The sequence below is a fragment of the Abramis brama genome (assembly GCF_963993115.1).
Source record: "Abramis brama genome assembly, chromosome: 2".
Lineage (NCBI taxonomy): Eukaryota > Metazoa > Chordata > Actinopteri > Cypriniformes > Leuciscidae > Abramis > Abramis brama.
In genome coordinates, this window is record NC_139964.1 from 45,043,030 (window position 1) to 45,060,843 (window position 17,814).

At 38.2% G+C, this 17,814-nt stretch overlaps 1 protein-coding gene across 3 annotated transcripts; it reads right to left on the bottom strand.

Annotated features, from left to right (window-relative positions):
- Positions 1–243: 243 nt before the first annotated feature.
- Positions 244–17,264, bottom strand: cars2 (cysteinyl-tRNA synthetase 2, mitochondrial). Of its 3 annotated transcripts, none has more exons than XM_084105822.1 (15): positions 16,547–17,264; positions 16,399–16,449; positions 13,810–13,927; positions 13,608–13,679; positions 13,410–13,515; positions 13,214–13,294; positions 12,914–13,043; positions 8,710–8,843; positions 8,500–8,567; positions 8,335–8,401; positions 5,521–5,659; positions 4,896–5,019; positions 4,667–4,762; positions 3,491–3,715; positions 244–2,874 (listed from the first exon to the last, which is right to left on the bottom strand). In XM_084105822.1, the coding sequence occupies exons 1-15, from the start codon at positions 16,789–16,791 to the stop codon at positions 2,818–2,820; spliced, it is 1,713 nt and encodes a 570-aa protein (XP_083961948.1). In that variant the 5' UTR covers positions 16,792–17,264; the 3' UTR covers positions 244–2,817. The 3 variants fall into 3 exon arrangements, with proteins under 3 accessions (XP_083961948.1, XP_083961950.1, XP_083961949.1); XM_084105824.1 differs by having other exon boundaries at positions 2,085–2,874; positions 16,542–17,246; XM_084105823.1 differs by having other exon boundaries at positions 2,085–2,874; positions 16,526–17,071.
- Between the last annotated feature and the right edge of the window lie 550 nt (positions 17,265–17,814).

Below are 17,814 nucleotides of genomic sequence, written 5' to 3' on the forward strand. Positions count from 1 at the left end.
ATGTCTGTTTTGCTAAAACAGTGGTATAATTCTTTTGAATGTACAGAGGTCTTCGAACCACTACAGAATATGCTCTAATATAAAATTATAATTTTTTTCCAGAAGAAAAACATAGTGTGAAATTATGAGAAAATAGACACTGCATACAAGTCTTCCACCAATCAAACATCAAGTAGCCAAATGTGAATAACTTTGCCCTAACTTGTAAAAAATTTATGAATAGTAGGCTATACCATATCATCCTCGTTTCGTTTTGTTTCTTTTATTTATTAAGCACTTTTACACAACTGGCCATTGAACAAAGTGCTGTACGATATCTAAAACACATAAAGACAACCATAAAAACACAACACTAAAACCACACTTAAAATAACAGTGAAATAAACCTCTCAGTTTTAATACAAGAACAACTATACCCCATTAAATGCTAATGCGAGGAGGTATTCCTTAAGCTTGTGTTTAAAAACTCTTAATGTGGCCGCCGATCTTAGAGATAGGGGTAGATCATTCCAGAGTTTTGGAGCTACCGCTTCAAAAGCTCGATCTTCACTCCTCCGTTTAGTTCTAGGAGTCGTTAAAACCAGCTGGTCAGCTGACCTTAAAGACCGTTTTGGTTCATATTTCTCAATCAAATTCACCAAATACAATGGAGCCATTCCATGCAATGATTTATAAACAAAAAACAAAATTTTAAACTATATTCTGTAATCGATCCATTGTAAAAAAACTCAAAACTGGAGTAATATTGTCTTCTCTTACAATTACCCGTCAAAAGCCTCGCAGCATTTTGGACCAGTTGTAAGCGGTTAAGCAATGATTTATTTATCCCGACATATAGTGAGTTGCAGTAATCTAGCTTTGTAAATACAAAAGAATGAATGAGTTTTTCGAGATCAAGCGTGGACAAAAATGGTTTCACCTTCGCTATTAATCTCAAGTGATACAAACAAGACTTAACCACAGAATAAATCTGTTTCTCAAACTTGAGATCACGGACAAAGAACTTCAAAATTTCGCACTAATGGCTTAAGGAAGGGGGCTAAACCACCCAATCAACAAAATTCTTTGAAACTCCAAACCACACAACTTCAGTTTTACCTTCATTTAGTTTTACAATTTTTAAAGATAACCATGATTTGATGTCATGTATTACAGTCCCACAACGACTCTGTTTGCTTCTTACTGTTCTTTTTCAGAGGAAGATAGACTTACATATCATCTGCATAAAAGTGAAAGGGTATTCCATGCTTGCTAAAAATTGACCCAAGGGGTAACAAATTCAAAGAAAACTAAATTGGGCAGAGAATGGACCCCTGTGGAACCCCACAAAGCAAAGAGGCAGGTTGTGAATAACCTTGACCAATATTTACAGAAAAAGTTCTGTTTAAAAGAAAAGACTTGAACCATGCAAGCGCTATACCGTGAATTCCCACAACCTTTTCAAGGCGTGAGAGTAAAATCTCTGTAGGTCCAGTAAAACAAGAACTGCTGAAGACCCTGAGTCAACTGCAGTCAATAAATCATTTAAAACCCTGATCAAAGCCAACTCAGTACTATGGTAAACCATAAAACCTGACTGGAAATTTTCATAAATATCGTTTTGAAGCAAAAAAGTGTTTGATTCAAAACCACCTTCTCCAAAAACTTGGATAAAAAAGGTAACTTTGAAATTGGCCGATAATTTGATACAACAGCAGGGTCCAAATGTGTTTTTTTCAAAAGAGGCTGGACAAGAGCATGTTTAAACTGATTAGGGACTACTCCTGTTAAAAGACTATTATTTATAATTATAATAGATAGGATACTAGAGCCATGAACATCAAATGCTTCCTTTACTAATCTCGCTGGAATAATATCTAATAAACAGTCAGTTGGTTTTGACTGCTTGATTACCTCGGCTAGTGACTGCAAGGAGATCATTTCAAAATGGTCAAAACTAACAAATGGTGGCCGCTGGCCGGACAACTGAAGGATCAAACAAACTAGGTTTGATCATGGATTTAATTTCAGAGATCTTTTGGACAAAATAATCCAAAAAACCCTCACAAGTGATAATTGGAGGGTGAGAAAACACATCAGTGGTTGGATTAAATACAGAATTTAATATAGTAAAAAAAACTTGCAGCTTACTACAATTTTTTGTAATTGCTTCTGCAAAATAATTTCTCTTAGCCATCTTTACGGTATTCTGATAGTTGTCTTGAGACTCCCATAACATTTGAAAAGATACCTGTAGCTTGTCTTTTATGCCATTTTCATTAAAATTTTCTACAGGTTATCCTCAACCCACAAGTCACATCATTCAGCAAGGGCTCAGGTCTGGATTTGCACTTTTTGACATGAAGTGAGGCTATCGAGTCCAAAAAGGGTAGACAAATGGAATATAGCACCTTGAGTGTGGAGTCTAAATCCATATTAAGGGAAAAACTGTCTATTAAATAAAAATGATTAACTTCGTAAAAAAATATGTTTTTTTACGGAAAAAAAAATCTGACCTTCAGCCAGTGGAGTTCGATAAGGATCCTTTGCTTTAGTTATTTCTGTACAAGAATGGCTAAGAAAGGGTTAAGCTCTACTTGAGGATAAACTATGAACAGAGTTGTTTTATTTACATTTACAGATTCAATATGTGGTTATGATTACAGTTGTGTTCCAACTTTAGTTGCACAATAGAGGTAATAACTAATTTTTTTTGCAAGTGTCTTCAGTTAAACTGTAATTTCTTTGAAGAAAAACTTGAACAGTCAACCGATGAGATGCTTCAAACAGCATGTCCAAGTTCTAATAGATAAAGGTTTGGTCCAATTCAGTAAGTGGTTAATTCTTTCTTGTCTCTCCTCTTGTAATTTCCCAAGTGGAGATTGTGCTTCTATCCTGAAACCAAAATCAAAATATTAGCACCGTTAACCACATCAAGCCTTGCAATGTGCTTTGACAGAAGGTGTTGGAGGCTTTAAAGGCTCTGCTGCACTTTGGCTGTTTCTCAATATGCGTTCTTCAGCGATTTTGCGTCCTTGTGTTCTTGTACTACGTCATCATCAAACGTCAAAGTTCAATTCCAATACTCAAGAACGCAAGTACAGAGGACGCATGAAAGTGCCCGGATGTGTTTTTTATATTGAGGATGCATAGAATGCAGACTTGAGAGAATTGAACCGTTAAAAATCCCAGAAGACGCAGTGAGCGGTCGACGTATGGAAGCCTGTAAGCTTTAAACTTCTCGTTCTCACTTAAAAGATTCCCGCTGCAAGTTTGAAACACGTGACAGCTTGTGAAAGTAAACATTTGTCCGTCTCTTTTGCTTAATTTTAATAAAGTGATAAAGACTTTAAGAAAGCGGCAGTATTTTTTGGCATATTAAAAAGAATCTAACATTGACGAACCATAAACACATGGCAAGTAAAAAGTCTCATCGAGAACGCAAGTCCATTCTTTGCATTCTTGGAATTGAGAAACAGCCTTAGTCTAACAGGATGTCTTGAAGTCTTACCTTAATGTGGACTCCAAGGCGTGCTAGATTATTCCTTAAGGCATCACAGGCCTTCAGCAAGGGTATTCTGTCTGGCTGTGGATGACTTTTCTGAATTTCACTGCCAGGCTTGGGGTCTTGTGGAGCTTGGTCTTGCACAGAAAGTGCAAATTTACGAACCTCACTCCGAAAATGCACCAACTCCTCCACCACATTATTCAAAACTCCGGAGGAATCATGGACGTCCTAAGGGACACAGCGTAAAATTATTGAAATGTACGAGTACACACTTACATACAGTATAATTAAACAGTGTAAAGGTTATGCGTATATGCGTGCTGTCCGAGGGGAGGGCTCCGAGCCTGGAATTTGGCCCACACCCAGAATACTTCCTCATCCCAAGTTGGGATAGGAATAGTCAAAAATGAGGAGGTGGATGAATGCTGGAAAATTGTCATGGAACAGAGGCAAGTCTGCTGTACACTGTATATACCTATTATGCCGTGAATTGAGTTAATTATCTGAAAGTACTCCTCCCGAATTTTGTTAATAAAACATCATATGTTGCAATGATTAAATTTTTATAAAGAAAAAGGATGTCAATGTCTACAAGGAAAAAAATAATTTATGTGTATATCTTTACTGAGATGAAAAGTTATCAAAGAAATATGAGGCATCTACTAGAGCACAAAAGAAACCAAACACTAGGTGTTACGTCTTTGGATGTTATCTTTGTTTCTAAGTATAATATGTCCACATTATTGTGTGGGAGTGTATATGAGTGTGCAGGTATGTTTGTTTCCTTTTCTGTTCTCTGTGCTCATCAGTGTTTGACAGGCTGGCTGATTATATGGGCAGATCGGAGAGGCTCGGAGTCGGCGGCTGCCGCTGCACTAGATAGATGCGTTATGAGGATCTCCATTCTTCAAGTTTCCCTCTCCTGCTTCAGACATGTTGCTGTGTGATATCTTAGCTTTTGTGTAACTGGCTATGTTTATTTAACTAACGCTTCTTGTGTGAAGTCAAAACTGTTAAACAGTGTACACGGGTGACTGTACTGAATTATTTATTTTAGGGGCGCTGTCTTTGTAGGGAGCCAATTTCTTTTATAACACGATTTCTCCTATTCATGAAAAATTAACTAATTTTATTTTGAAATGTAACATTGAAAAAAAATAATAATAATTGATCTCTCACCTTTTCATCCAGTAGATCAACTCCAAAAACACCCATGATTTCCCTGACATAGGACAGCATGGCTCCAAATACAACAGGACTCCTAGGCCCATGAACCTTCCAAACACACACAAAAAAAAGTGTACAATTAGTCTTTGACTAAAAAATATAAATTAAGGTTTAAAATATAATATTTTGTAATGAGGATATAAAGAATGTGAGGCCTCAGTGACCTACCCTATGATGTTACCTTAGTAACAGGCTGAAGCTGACAGTTGCCATGGTGAATGAGGCTCATAATGGCATCCATTGCTTTTGGGGTGTCAAAATCATCAGCGAGTACTTTCCCAACACTGGTCTGTGTAGCAGACAACCTTGACCAAACAAAGACAGTGAAGACAAAAAGGAGTTGGAGACAAAGGCTTTTTCATCATCAGTTTTTTCACCTAGTCAATTTTGTAATTCATCAACTGGAAAAAATTGTTCTGAAAGTGATTCCAATGATATTGTTTCTCTATGCCGTTATCATTGTAGTTGTGGTTTGGACTCTACTATTCTTTAACATTGATAATGATTTTTAGATACATCTCTGTCGTTATAGTTATCGTCCTTGGCGTGAGTGGTCCTTAACACTTGCAACCATAGTGACAGCATCTGAAGTAACCATCATAGATGGTGATGTCCATAACACAAGGATTTGGATCACATCCAAAACACAAAACTGATGGGAGCAGTGAATGAATAATATATAATATATCATGACACAGAGCCCATATTCACACATGAAAAATACAGAAAACACAGGAGAAGTGCATGAACCTGGCCTTATTCGTGTCATTCTACTGTTCAAAATGTATATCAGAGTCTGTCTTTACCTCTCCCAGAGAAGTCCCTCCTCTATAGGCTGGCACTGTAAATGGCCCTGCATGTAGGCCTGTGCGTTGTGGCAGAAGGCAGAGATGGAGGACAAGGTAGATCGGGCTTCATTCATGCTAGCATCACTATAGTCAATTGCTGGAAAGGTTAAAAGACCCACAGAAAATGTATAGTAAATGTAGAATATCTGTCTCTTTGTAGGAGTATATCCATAGAGGGTAACACTTTACTTGAAGGGGTGTGCATAAGACTGACATGACACCTTCATAATCATGACATGGCAGATGTCATAAATATGAAGGAGGTCTTATGCATGTTTATGACAACTGTCATTAAGTGTCATTCGCTCAATTATGACATTTTTAATGCAAATATGACATTGTTTGAGATATCTTTGTTATGACAACTTGACATAAACCAATACATCATAACCTGTCAGTGTCTTTGTCATGACAACTTGACATTATCAAGACAACATAAATTGTCATAATTATGTCATAAACATGACATAGCAGATTAACTATCAAACTTAAGAAACCACTTCGCTTTATGGGTTAACATTTCATTAAACTGTCAGGTGGTTGGTTTTGACATTGGCTGTCATGAGGCCATTATAACTGTGTCATGAATGTTTTTCTTGACCTCAACTACAGTGGTACACATTTAATTTGTCATTAAAATGTTATAATGGCTTCATGACAGCCAATGTCAAAACCAACCACATGACAGTTTAATGAAATGTTAACCCATAAAGCTAAGTGGTTTCTTAAGTTTGATAATTAATCATGTCATGTTTATGACATATTTATGACAGGTTGTGTTGTCTTAGTAAAGTCAAGTTGCCATAACAAAGACATCTCACACAATGTCATATTTGCATTAAAAATGTCATAATTGAGCGAATGACACTTAATGACATTTGTCATAAACATGCATAAAACCTCCTTCATATTCATGACATGTGTCATGTCATGATTATGACGGTGTCATGTCATGATTATGACGGTGTCATGTCAGTCTTATGAACACCCCTTCAAGTAAAATGTTACCCTATAGAGTTAATATTGTGCCATAATTAAACAAACAAATCCAACATATTGCAAACAAACTCGATCTGCTTTGCAAAGGTAAACTCGAATTGCAAACAAACAGAAAGCAATTTGCAAGTACAAAGGTCAATTTGAGCGAAAATGCAGTGGAGTAACAAATATGTTTTGTGTTTTACAAATATAAATAAATGAGCCTCGATAATATTTCACAAATAAATACAAACCATCCTACAAATTGCATGTAACCTTTGAACAAATACCAAATCTAGTGCATACAAATGCATATCTGTCTGTTATGATTGTGAAACACTTGGCTTTTTATGAGATCTCTCAGCTCGATTTTCTCACAAATGTGTCCAGGCAGATTTTCTCACAAATGCAGATGAGCAACTTCCTCTTTTAAAACAGTAGATGGCGCTAAGCTAGGGGATTAATTTAGCGCTAGTCTCCCGGGAGAAGCACTGATTTGAAACTTGCCTTTGCCTACAGCTGAGGAAAATGACCTGTGAACAGGCGCGTTTCTGTCTTTATCTATAATTAACCTTTTTAAGGTTTTCTTTTGCAAAATGTTTATTACATAGCTAGACAGATTAGCACATATTAGCAATTCACTCTCTCTAGGATAGGGGAATCTATAAACTGAAAGTTCTGCCATTATATGCATTTTTGTAAAAACATTTTTGTAAAAACGTTACATTTACTGAACAAGTCTATTTCTTTCGTTCTCCATAAATTAATGAAAACATTTCATTTAATTGAAAGGAGGGTCCCACTTATTTATTTATTTAGTTGGAATTCAGTCAGCTTAACTGTTAATGTAATAAAATAATTAATGAACAAAACAAACAATATACAATTGTTTCTTAACTTGCCTGTGACGTACAGTGCCCAAATTATTATTTTGGACAGACAAATGAAACCCTCCTTTCAATGAAATGAAATGTTCTCATTAATTTATGGAGAATGAAAGAAGATTCGTTCAGTGTAGACATAATCACTAATTTAGTCATTTCGCACGCGTCCGATGTCGAAATTTTTTAAAAAGCAACATATGATGGCAGAGCTTTCAGCTTATAGATTCCCCTATCCTAGAGAGAGTGAATTGTTACTAAGTGCTAATGTGGATTTCTGTGTAGATATGCAATAAACATTTTACAAAAGAAAACCTTAAAAAGGTTAATTATAGATAAAGACAGAAATACGACTGTTGTGTTCACCGGTCATTTTCCTCAGGTGTAGGCATTAGGCAAAGGCAAGTTTCAAATCAGTGCTTCTCCCGGGAGACTAGCGCTAAATTAATCCCCTAGCTTAGCGCCATCTACTGTTTTAGAAGAGGAAGTTGCTCATCTGCATTTGTGAGAAAATCTGCCTGGACACATTTGTGAGAAAATCGAGCTGAGAGATCTCATAAAAAGCCAAGTGTCTCACAATCATAACAGACAGATATGCATTTGTATGCACTAGATTTGGTATTTGTTCAAAGGTTACATGCAATTTGTAGGATGGTATGTATTTATTTGTGAAATATTATCTAGGCTCATTTATTTTTATTTGTAAAACACAATACATATTTGTTACTCCACTGCATTTTCGCTCAAATTGACTTTTGTACTTGCACATTGCTTTCTGTTTGTTTGCGAGTTGAGTTTTACTTTCCAAAGCAGATCGAGTTTGTTTGCAAAATGCTGGATTTGTTTGTTTAATTATGCCACAATATTAACTCCATATATATATTTCAGGAGTCCCTTTCAGCATGTAACATACCTGATCTGTATTTGGTCAGAAGGCAAAAAAGTCGAAACTCATTAGCAGTGTAAGATGCCAGAAAATCCTAAATTATAAAGAGAGTTAGATTTAAAAGACGCTATTTGTCTATTAAACATGTGCAGAACTAATACTTTTACAATTTTATTTTTTATAATTTGTTACCTTTATAGTTATATAATTCTTCAAGGATTTTGACATCTTCTCTACACTTCCTTTCAAATGAAGGTGTCCTTAAAAACAAAGTTTTCATTAAATAGAGCTTTAAGAGCCGTAAAGCTAAATATTCACAGATCCTATGCTACAAAATAAAGAATGCTCATTAAAATATTACTACCCATTACTACTTCTTAACCAGAAGACTGAGGGCATTACCGGAGTGCAGGAAGTAGTTTCCCCATTGTTCACACTGATGATACGCCTCAGACTGGGCAATCTCATTCTCATGATGTGGGAAGGCAAGGTCAATCCCTCCAGAGTGGATGTCCAACTGACTTCCAAACACTGAGCTACAGACAAGAAAACCAAAAAAAAACCAAAAAAAAATTGTATAGGAGTTACCGTTTCATGTGAAAATATGATTTTGTAATTCAGCTAAAAACTCCATCCATTCCTAAAGAATCAACCATTCAGAAAGAGGCTTGTCACTTTTTTTTTTTTTGTTATACTTGTGTTATATTATTCTAAAAATAAGCAAAATTCTGTACAATTAAAAACAATGTTTGTATTTGACCTTCCTTAGATTTTATATTTGTAAAAGTAAAAAATTCAAACTACTCCTCAACTGAAAACTTTAAAGGTGAACTAAGTAACTTTTTTACCTTAATCGAACAGCTTCGGAGTCATTGGAATAGTTATATGACTTTTTTCGGGTTGAATGGTGGTCGTCTCTCACCCCCCAATAATGCGCCTGTGAGCCGAAAAACTACCCTTGCAACTTTGGGCCGGCGGGTCGCCAGCCTCAGCGTCAGGAAGTATCGCGTGATATCAGGGGTCTCATTTATAAAACTGTGCGTAGGAACCTTACTAAAAATGTACGTGCGCCCGAAAGCCAAAAATGGCGTACGCAAAAAAATAATCAGACTTATAAAACCGTTCTTACGCCAGAACCTGCGCAGAATTCACTTTATAAATCCCAGTCAGCGGAAGATTGTGCGCACATGCGTCTCCTCCCCGAAATAACCATATATGGAGCTTACAACGCCTAGTTTTACTATGCAGATCCTCATCTGCATATCATTTGCATATGATTATTCATCCACGTGATAACGTTTAACGGTACAAGACGCATTAGGCTACATTAATAAAAACAGAACAGAATCCCAAAACTTCTGTGGCATATTTATATGATTTTGAGCAAATTGGAGCCGACTTTTCTTGTGCTTTTGGGTCAGTAGTGGTGTACGTCTTGGAGTTCTGGCATGCGTTTAGTACGCTCCTTACTGTGCAAGCTGAACATTTAGTGCCTTCGCTATCTTTTTGTATCCTGTTCCTTGTTTGTGAAGGGTGATGATATCTTCTCTTAACTTTTTGGACCATTCTTTTGACTTAGCCATATTTCTAACATGCAGTTCAAACGTGACACTCAACAAACCTAGACAGTTCAGATAGTTCATGTGTAAGCTCAATGAATGATTTGACCTGTTTAGTCATCATTTTTGGAGCATCCCTGCTTGTCAGTGTAGTCATAGGCAGTGGCATCTTTCCTGACCTATGGTTGTAGTATGGATCACATCTTTCAAAATTGGCATAGGATAATGTACCAAAATGCCTGACTTCCACAACAGTCTATGACTTATATTCTTCCTCTCTGCCATCAGAGACCTACTGAACTGACTGAACTTAAACCTCCATTATGTTGTGAACAATAGATACATTTTCTCAAGCTACTACCAAAGACTAAATGTAAAATTGGCATCCATTCGTAATCAGACACATCAAATCAGTGCAAAACAAATATCAATATCACGTTTGGTATAAGAAGTCAATTGGTTAAGGCACCCACACACTACAAGATAATCGGGGCAAATTTTGAGCCCAATTCTCCCCTTCCTACAATCCTAGTTAACCCTCTGGGGTCTAGGGTGTTTTTGGGGCCCTTGGGATGTTCTGACATGCCCTGACATTTGTGCTTTTTTCAGTTATTTATAAACATGATAATGGCAAAGGTGTAAATTCACTCTATATAGCACAAACAGGCCTACCATAATATGTGATCAACATGCATGTATATGTTTGTATTTTTAAGAGAATAATGTTTATGCGTGTTATTGAAAAAAATAAAAATGAAAGTTGCTGAAATAAGACCACAAAACTCATACTAAATATGTGTTCACAAGACTTTTGACTAATGGATGTTGTCGCTTCGAGTTCTGGCTTCAAAATTATGTGAAAATAGTCTTGCTTTATCGTTCACAAAAAACAATACATTGATTTAAACTGTGTAAGACAGGTTTTGCTTGGAAAGCCAATATGCGAGGGGGGCGTGAACGAGGAGTGGTTTACACCTGAGAATAAAATGTCCCACCCACTCTACATAATGAGCCATTCATTCAGGTGTGACACTGACTGAGCCACAATGCAAGGACAAAAGATATATTTAGAAGAAGACTTATATTGACCATTTAAGATTTTGCTTACATCTATCTTGTAAATATGTTTAGCTATTTTATTAAAAAGGTTACAATTACAACAATAATTACAATTTCAACAATATTTCAAGTGTACTCTTTCTTTGTAAAAAAATGATTATAGGCCTACATTTTATCATATGTATTCATTAGTTTGAATATAGCCAACATTGGAACATCTAACATCTTAGTTTATGACTTTATTTTTGACAAAAATAGTATATATATATATTATTAACAGTGGTTCTCAACTCCAGTCCTCGGGACCCACTGCTCTGCACATTTTGTATGTCTCCCTTATTTAACACACCTGAATCAGATCATCAGCTCGTTAGGAGAGACTCCATGAACTGAACTGAGTGTGTCAGATAAGAGAGACATACAAAATGTGCAGAGCAGCGGGTCCCGAGGACTGGAGTTGAGAACCACTGATATATAACATATGAGCAGAAATTGCTAAACAAAAGCTTATTTGATGTGGCAGTATATTCTACAGTAAAACTGTACCCAAATCTAGTCAACAAAATGTTGTCTTTCATATTTCGCCTGACTGTAACGTTGTTTTTATGAAATATTAGGGCATATAAATATTAATTTGCAGTTTAATACGTTGCTTATACAAAGACATTTTATTTCAACATATTTCAGTCGATTTTTACTCATCTCAGTATAGCAAAGCATTTTAGTTGATTAAAGCGGTTTATTCTTTCACACACAGACACGCGATTCATATTTAGGCTAAACAGTCTTTACAAATGTACCCTTCATTCATCTCACAGAAACGCGATTCATATTATACAAACGCGATTCATCTTTTTGCGGTTTACATAGGCCTACACTAACGTTATTCCATAACCTTATTCCACATAACACTTGAGAAAAGATAACTTAGCCTACCTCACTCCTCAGCGGGATCTATTGCTCCTCATATCAGCACTGTTCTGAGGAAACTTTTCTCCAGGATTATTAGGTAGGCTATATTATGCCTCACTCGCGGCGCGCTGTGTTTACAGCTGATGTGGGCGTTTCACAGGTCTGAAATGGTTCTCATTCATTTGCGTTTGAATAGCGCGCGCTCTACGGGGCGTGGTCACATTACATTTGAATGAGCTCTAATGAGCTTGACTGGAATCGCTCTCTTTTAATACAGATTTCACAAGATGAGAATATTTGTTTTTTATATAAATTACTTAATTTAAAAGAAGAGAATTCAAGCTTCATGCCTGTGTGTCTGTATGCCTGTTTGACTGAGTATTCGCTGAGTTATTGTTCATTTTCGGACGCGTTTCAGAATGGACTACACTGATAAAGAGAAGGCAGAACTCGCTTCGTGTTTATTTTTCTTTATTTGGCAAAAAGCACAACACTTTGTTTTTATTGTTAGTATACACAAAAATAATACACACTTAACAGGATCGATTGATGTATGAAACTTGTTTGTAATATCAAAGTCAACAGAGCAAAATGAATTTCTTTTGAACTGATAAGAAAAAAAGCGAGCTGGTATCGCTGGCGATACCACCGACCCCAGGGGGTTAAGTCCCGTTTATATTGATGGTTCTACAGATTATATTATCAGATTTTCCCGTGATGTGATACGGGTTAAAAGTGATTGATAAATTTACTGTAAAAAGTATTCCAAACACTATTATTATCACCATTTCTTCTTGCCCGTCGTCCGCCATGTTTGTTTACTCTAAAGTCACGTTTAACTGCGAGAGATTTTTTGCGAGATTTCCTGTGTTCACAGTCAGGACTCCGGTTGTTTGTGAATGAAATCTGTTAGTGTGTGGTGTGCTGTCTTGGTCACATCGCGGCACTCCATACACGATAGGAACAAAAATGTATGATTTTTTTTATCGTCAAGTTTGTGGTCTCTCACATTTTGAAAATCTGTTAAGATTTTTTAAATCTTTTAGTGTGGACCAGCCTTAAGGTAGAGCATTTACCTTGCAATTGTAGAACATTCAATGTGCCACCCAGGTCTCCCTTGTCCCCAAGATGAAACCCAGTGAGGTTCATGTGGTTTGGATGCTTTCCACAGAGCAAAGTCCCTTGGATCCCTTTTATCCTGAACCCCTAAAATAAAAGAAATTGTAAAATACTCTATTGGATTTAGGTCATGGTTTCTAGAGCATATTAATTATCCCCCCCCCCCCCCCCCCCACACCCCCCACACCCACATTTCCTATTATAGATGAAGACCTCCAAGACAAAAAAACAGATATAACATACAGTCATAAACATACCTTGCTCCCCAACAATGCCTCCGAGATTCACAAGCTTGCCATAACGGCTACCAATGGACTGAGTGTTGAAGTAGACGTTTCCTGGGTCAACAAAGCATACTGTATATTCAGTTTCATCTTCTCTTCATATTTAGAAAAAAAAAAAAAACTTGGAAGACTTGACCTTAAATTGGCAACAAGAAAGAGAGAGAGGCACCTTGATTTGTGACATAGGCATGTCCATTTCTGATAATGCGCTCTATGAAAGCTACAATCTGGGGAATGTTGTCTGTCACCCTCATGTATACAGCTGGAGGAAGAACCTGGACAAATGAACAAAGACCAGACAAATACGCATGAATGTTTCAGTCATTTAGTCAAATCACCAAAAAAAAAAAAAAAAAAAATTATTTACCCGCAGTGCTTGCATGTCCCTCTTAAAATCTTCCTCATACATTCTTGTAAGGACAGTGGGTGAGACGTTCTCCTGCAAAATAAATTACCAGAAAAAAATTCTCAAGTCTTAAAATTGACATGTGTAAACATCCTTCCACATAAATCTTGTATCTAATCTTGTATACTGAAACATGGGTGAAAGAGTTTAAGTTGATACTTACCTCAAGGCTTTTTTGTATGATTTTATCATCAATGTCAGTGATTACCATAACATGGATGACATTGATTCCAAAAAGTCTGGATAAGATCCTTTGCAGAATGTCAAATCGGACATATGAGCTGCATACAAGGAAGAAAAAGAAGAAAATAAAGGAAGCTGGCAGAGAAATGTATTTACTGCTGAACAAACACCAACCCAGGGTTATTATAGTAAACTAAAACTGTAAATAGCATTTATAATAGCATTTTTGATATTTGAAATAAAATAAATGTTAACTGAAATAAAATATAAAATAACTTAAAATTATTTAATTTCAGCTAGCTGTCAAGGCAACATTTCACACTTTCATTTGTTTTACTTAATGTATCAAAATAATAAAAATAAAAACGTCTCGGTTACTAACGTAACCTCAGTTACCTGAGAGAAGGGAACGAGTATTGCATAAGTAGCTTACGCTATGGGAAAAACTCCTTTTCTCGAGAATATTGAAGCCAAATTTTTAAAACGCAGTGTAGCAGTAGACAGCTAGCTGAGCGTCTAGCCATTGGCTGTGGTGCAGCAACTGCACCAACCTATGGCGAGACGGCTCATGTGCGCGAACTAATCAGGCCGCTGATTTATAATGTATAAGAAGGGCCAAGCCCCTTATTTATAATGTATAAGAACGGATATACATCGGGCCTTATAGTATGGTGAATTGTGCTTAACATTTATTATATTGAAAGAACTTTTGCTTGTAAAGCGGGAACTTCCAGGTTATAAAATCTCATAAATGTGGAGGGCGAGGACCAGCCGGTCACTGCACAGATATCTTTAATTGGTATTCCACTCGACCATGCCCATGACGAGGCCATGCCTCTCGTGGAATAAGCTCTGACGCCTATGGGACAACAGAGGCCCTTAGACGCATAAGCCAGCGAGATAGCGTCCACTATCCGGCATGATAATCTTTGCTTTGTGACTGCGAGCCCTTTGGTGCAAAGGGCTTTGGTCCGAAGAGCTGTTCTGACTATCTGAACGGGGAAGAACGCTCTAAATAGACTCTGAGAGCCCTGACAGGGCAGAGTAGATTCACGTCTCTTTCGGCCTCTAGCGAGGGAAGAGCTGATAGCGAAATGACCTGCGCTTTGAACGGATACCCGTGCCTCGGCTTAAGGGCGACTCTGGAGTCGTTGGGCCCGAATTCAAGGCAGGAAGCGCTTGACCAGGTCGTTTCTTTCCAGTGATTGCCCGGCCACATGAGCATGAAATGCTGCTATGGCTGCTACATATATGAGCGTGGAGGGGGGTGCACCCGTGTCCAAAAGCTCTTGTAAAAAAAAAAGAGCACCTTTGGCACTCGCCATGAGTAGGAGTCAAGGGGTCCGGAGAACACTGACCATTTTAGAGCGTAAAGACGCCTGGTCGAGGGCGCTCTTGCTTCAGTGATGGATTTCAGCACCCTTTCTGGGAGGTCCCCGGATACCCATTGAGGGGCCATACATGGAGGGCCCACAAGTCGGGACGGGGGTGCCAGATCGTTCCATTCGCCTGCGTGAGGAGGTCTCTCCTCAGCGGAATCGGCCATGGGGCTGTTTTCAGCAGCTGAGTCAACTCTGAGAACCATAGCTGGTTCTTCCAGAGATGAGCTATCAAGAGCACTGCACACTTGCTCTCCCTGATCCGTCGATGACCTGAGGAAGCATCGTGACCGGAGGGAATGCATACAGCTGGCCAGTCGAGCCCTCAGTGTAGAGAGCGCCATTTCATCACAGACTCCTTAGAGACTGCAGCTTCCGTGTGGTCACGGCCCAGACAGGAAGCGCAGAGGATGTGACGATCTCTGCCAAAGAGAGGGCCTCTGCACGAGGTGCAGGTCACCCGAGGCATTTGAAACAACGCCTGTGAAATTACTCTTTTAGAAAGTGAGTCGCAGCGGCGAACGCACTAGCTTTTTGTAAAAGGATATAGCGCAAAGGACGGCACAGCAGAACAGCGGGCTGAAGGCGGCATCCAGTGAAACCAGGAAGCCGGCGTCCTCAGAGCTGCTTAGCAGGTGGCTTGTTCCGCTGAAGGCTTTTCGACGGCGGCGATGAAGGCTTCTTTAATCCGGAGGACAGCGAAGTGGAAACTTGCTGAAGAAGATTAAATCTGATTCTATGGCGTAAATGGGGGCTTATATAGCTATAAGCCACGCCCATTCCGACGGGCTCTGACGTGCATGGGTGCGAAGCGGCCTGATTGGTTTGCGTGCATGAACCGCCTCGCCATAGGTTCGTGCAGTTGCTGCAGCACAGCCAATGACCGCGCTAGACGCTCAGCTAGCTGTCTACTGTGCAGCTGCACTGTGTTTTGACAATTTGGCTTCAATATTCTCGAGAAAAGGAGTTTTTCCCAAGGCGTAAGCTACTTACGCAATATGAGAGACCTCTTGAAAGGGAACAACAAAATTGCTAAAACTAAGATTTACTCAAATTTATAAGTAAATGGAAAATGTTAATAAAAACTATAATAGTATATCAATGATATTAAAATAACATATCAACCTAGTTTCAACGTAACTGCAACTACTCTGCAACTAACTAGTTAGCAAGCAAGCACAGAAACTTACCACGCATGGCCGAGATGGGCATGGTCATAAACAGTGGGACCACAGCTATACCTGGAATTGACAAAAGAAGATGTTATAGGAAGAAAAGAAAAAAAACGTATATAACATGTAAGAAAATCTCAATTACCGTAATGGACCACTACCTTACCAGGAAGCCATTCTTTCTTGAGCCAAAACCAGAGGTTCTTTCTGCTTGGTAAGACTGTTGTAAGTCATTACACCGGTGTCATAGCCCACTGGTTTTATCCAATTTCTCTCCGCCCTGCAGCAAATATTACAACTGGACAGCAATGGCGTTTTTGTAATTCCATTAAGAATCCCATGCCTGATTCTACAGCCAGAATTAAGCAGTTTTGCATGTGTAATGAATGCTAAAGGCAGCCTCATTTTCATTCTACTAACGTTACATAAATATGACACAAAACATTTGAACAAAGTCCAGGAGGTAGTTAAAAGATTGCGACAATGCGATGAAATATAATCTATCTCTAGACATTTAAGCGCGTTTTCCCAAATGGACTGATGACATGGTTTCCCAATCCCTCGATCAGTTTCTTTTCAGAGTCATCACATTGAAAGTTCAGCTTCGTCGGTCCACAACTGGTAAGGATCATTCATCTGTCACACCGACACACGCATCTCTCTCTCGGCTGTTTTGCAGTGGGTTCAAGATGGCCGCGCACTGAAAACCATACCGGGGCAAAGGACATTAAAGACAGTGCAGTTACGGACAAAAACTGTGCAGTTACGGACAAAAACTATGCAGTTACGGAAATGCTCTCGATTATGGTCTACCAATCGAAATAACAAATTTAGCAACGTTCTCCTTATAAATGTATTTGAGGGATGGAACTGTATTTTTAAGTGGGAGGAGTCCGTATGTGACGCAAAAAAAAAAACAAAAAAAAAAAAACCCACTTCCCACCCAGCAATGTGTCTGTCATTCCGTTCCAAGCTTGCTCAGCTCTGCATAGCCAAATAACGTTCAACTCCCCCTCTCTGGACGCCATGAGCAGCTTGACCTGGTCCAGCAGCTCCACCACCAGCTCCAGCTAGTTAATGCAATACGTTACCATTCGATCTAATAAAAGGGCAAAGACAAGTTTCAGTTATCTTATGTTTGCGTTTCGAGCTGTTTGTGTTTACAACCAGAATATATGTTATTATTTGTCTTTTCAGTCTTTTTCAATGGTCAAATTCATAGGTCAAATTAAAATCCCGAATGGAACTGACCTCACAACTGTGAAAACTGAAAAGCATTGAAAAGGAATTCAATAATATGGGGGTAAATTGATGCCTAAACCATTGAAAATGGACAGACTAAAAGTCACAAATAGATATTACAACTTGTAAACACAAAACACAATCTACAAATAGATTAAAAATCCGCAAACAAAGTCCTCATGATCCGCAAAT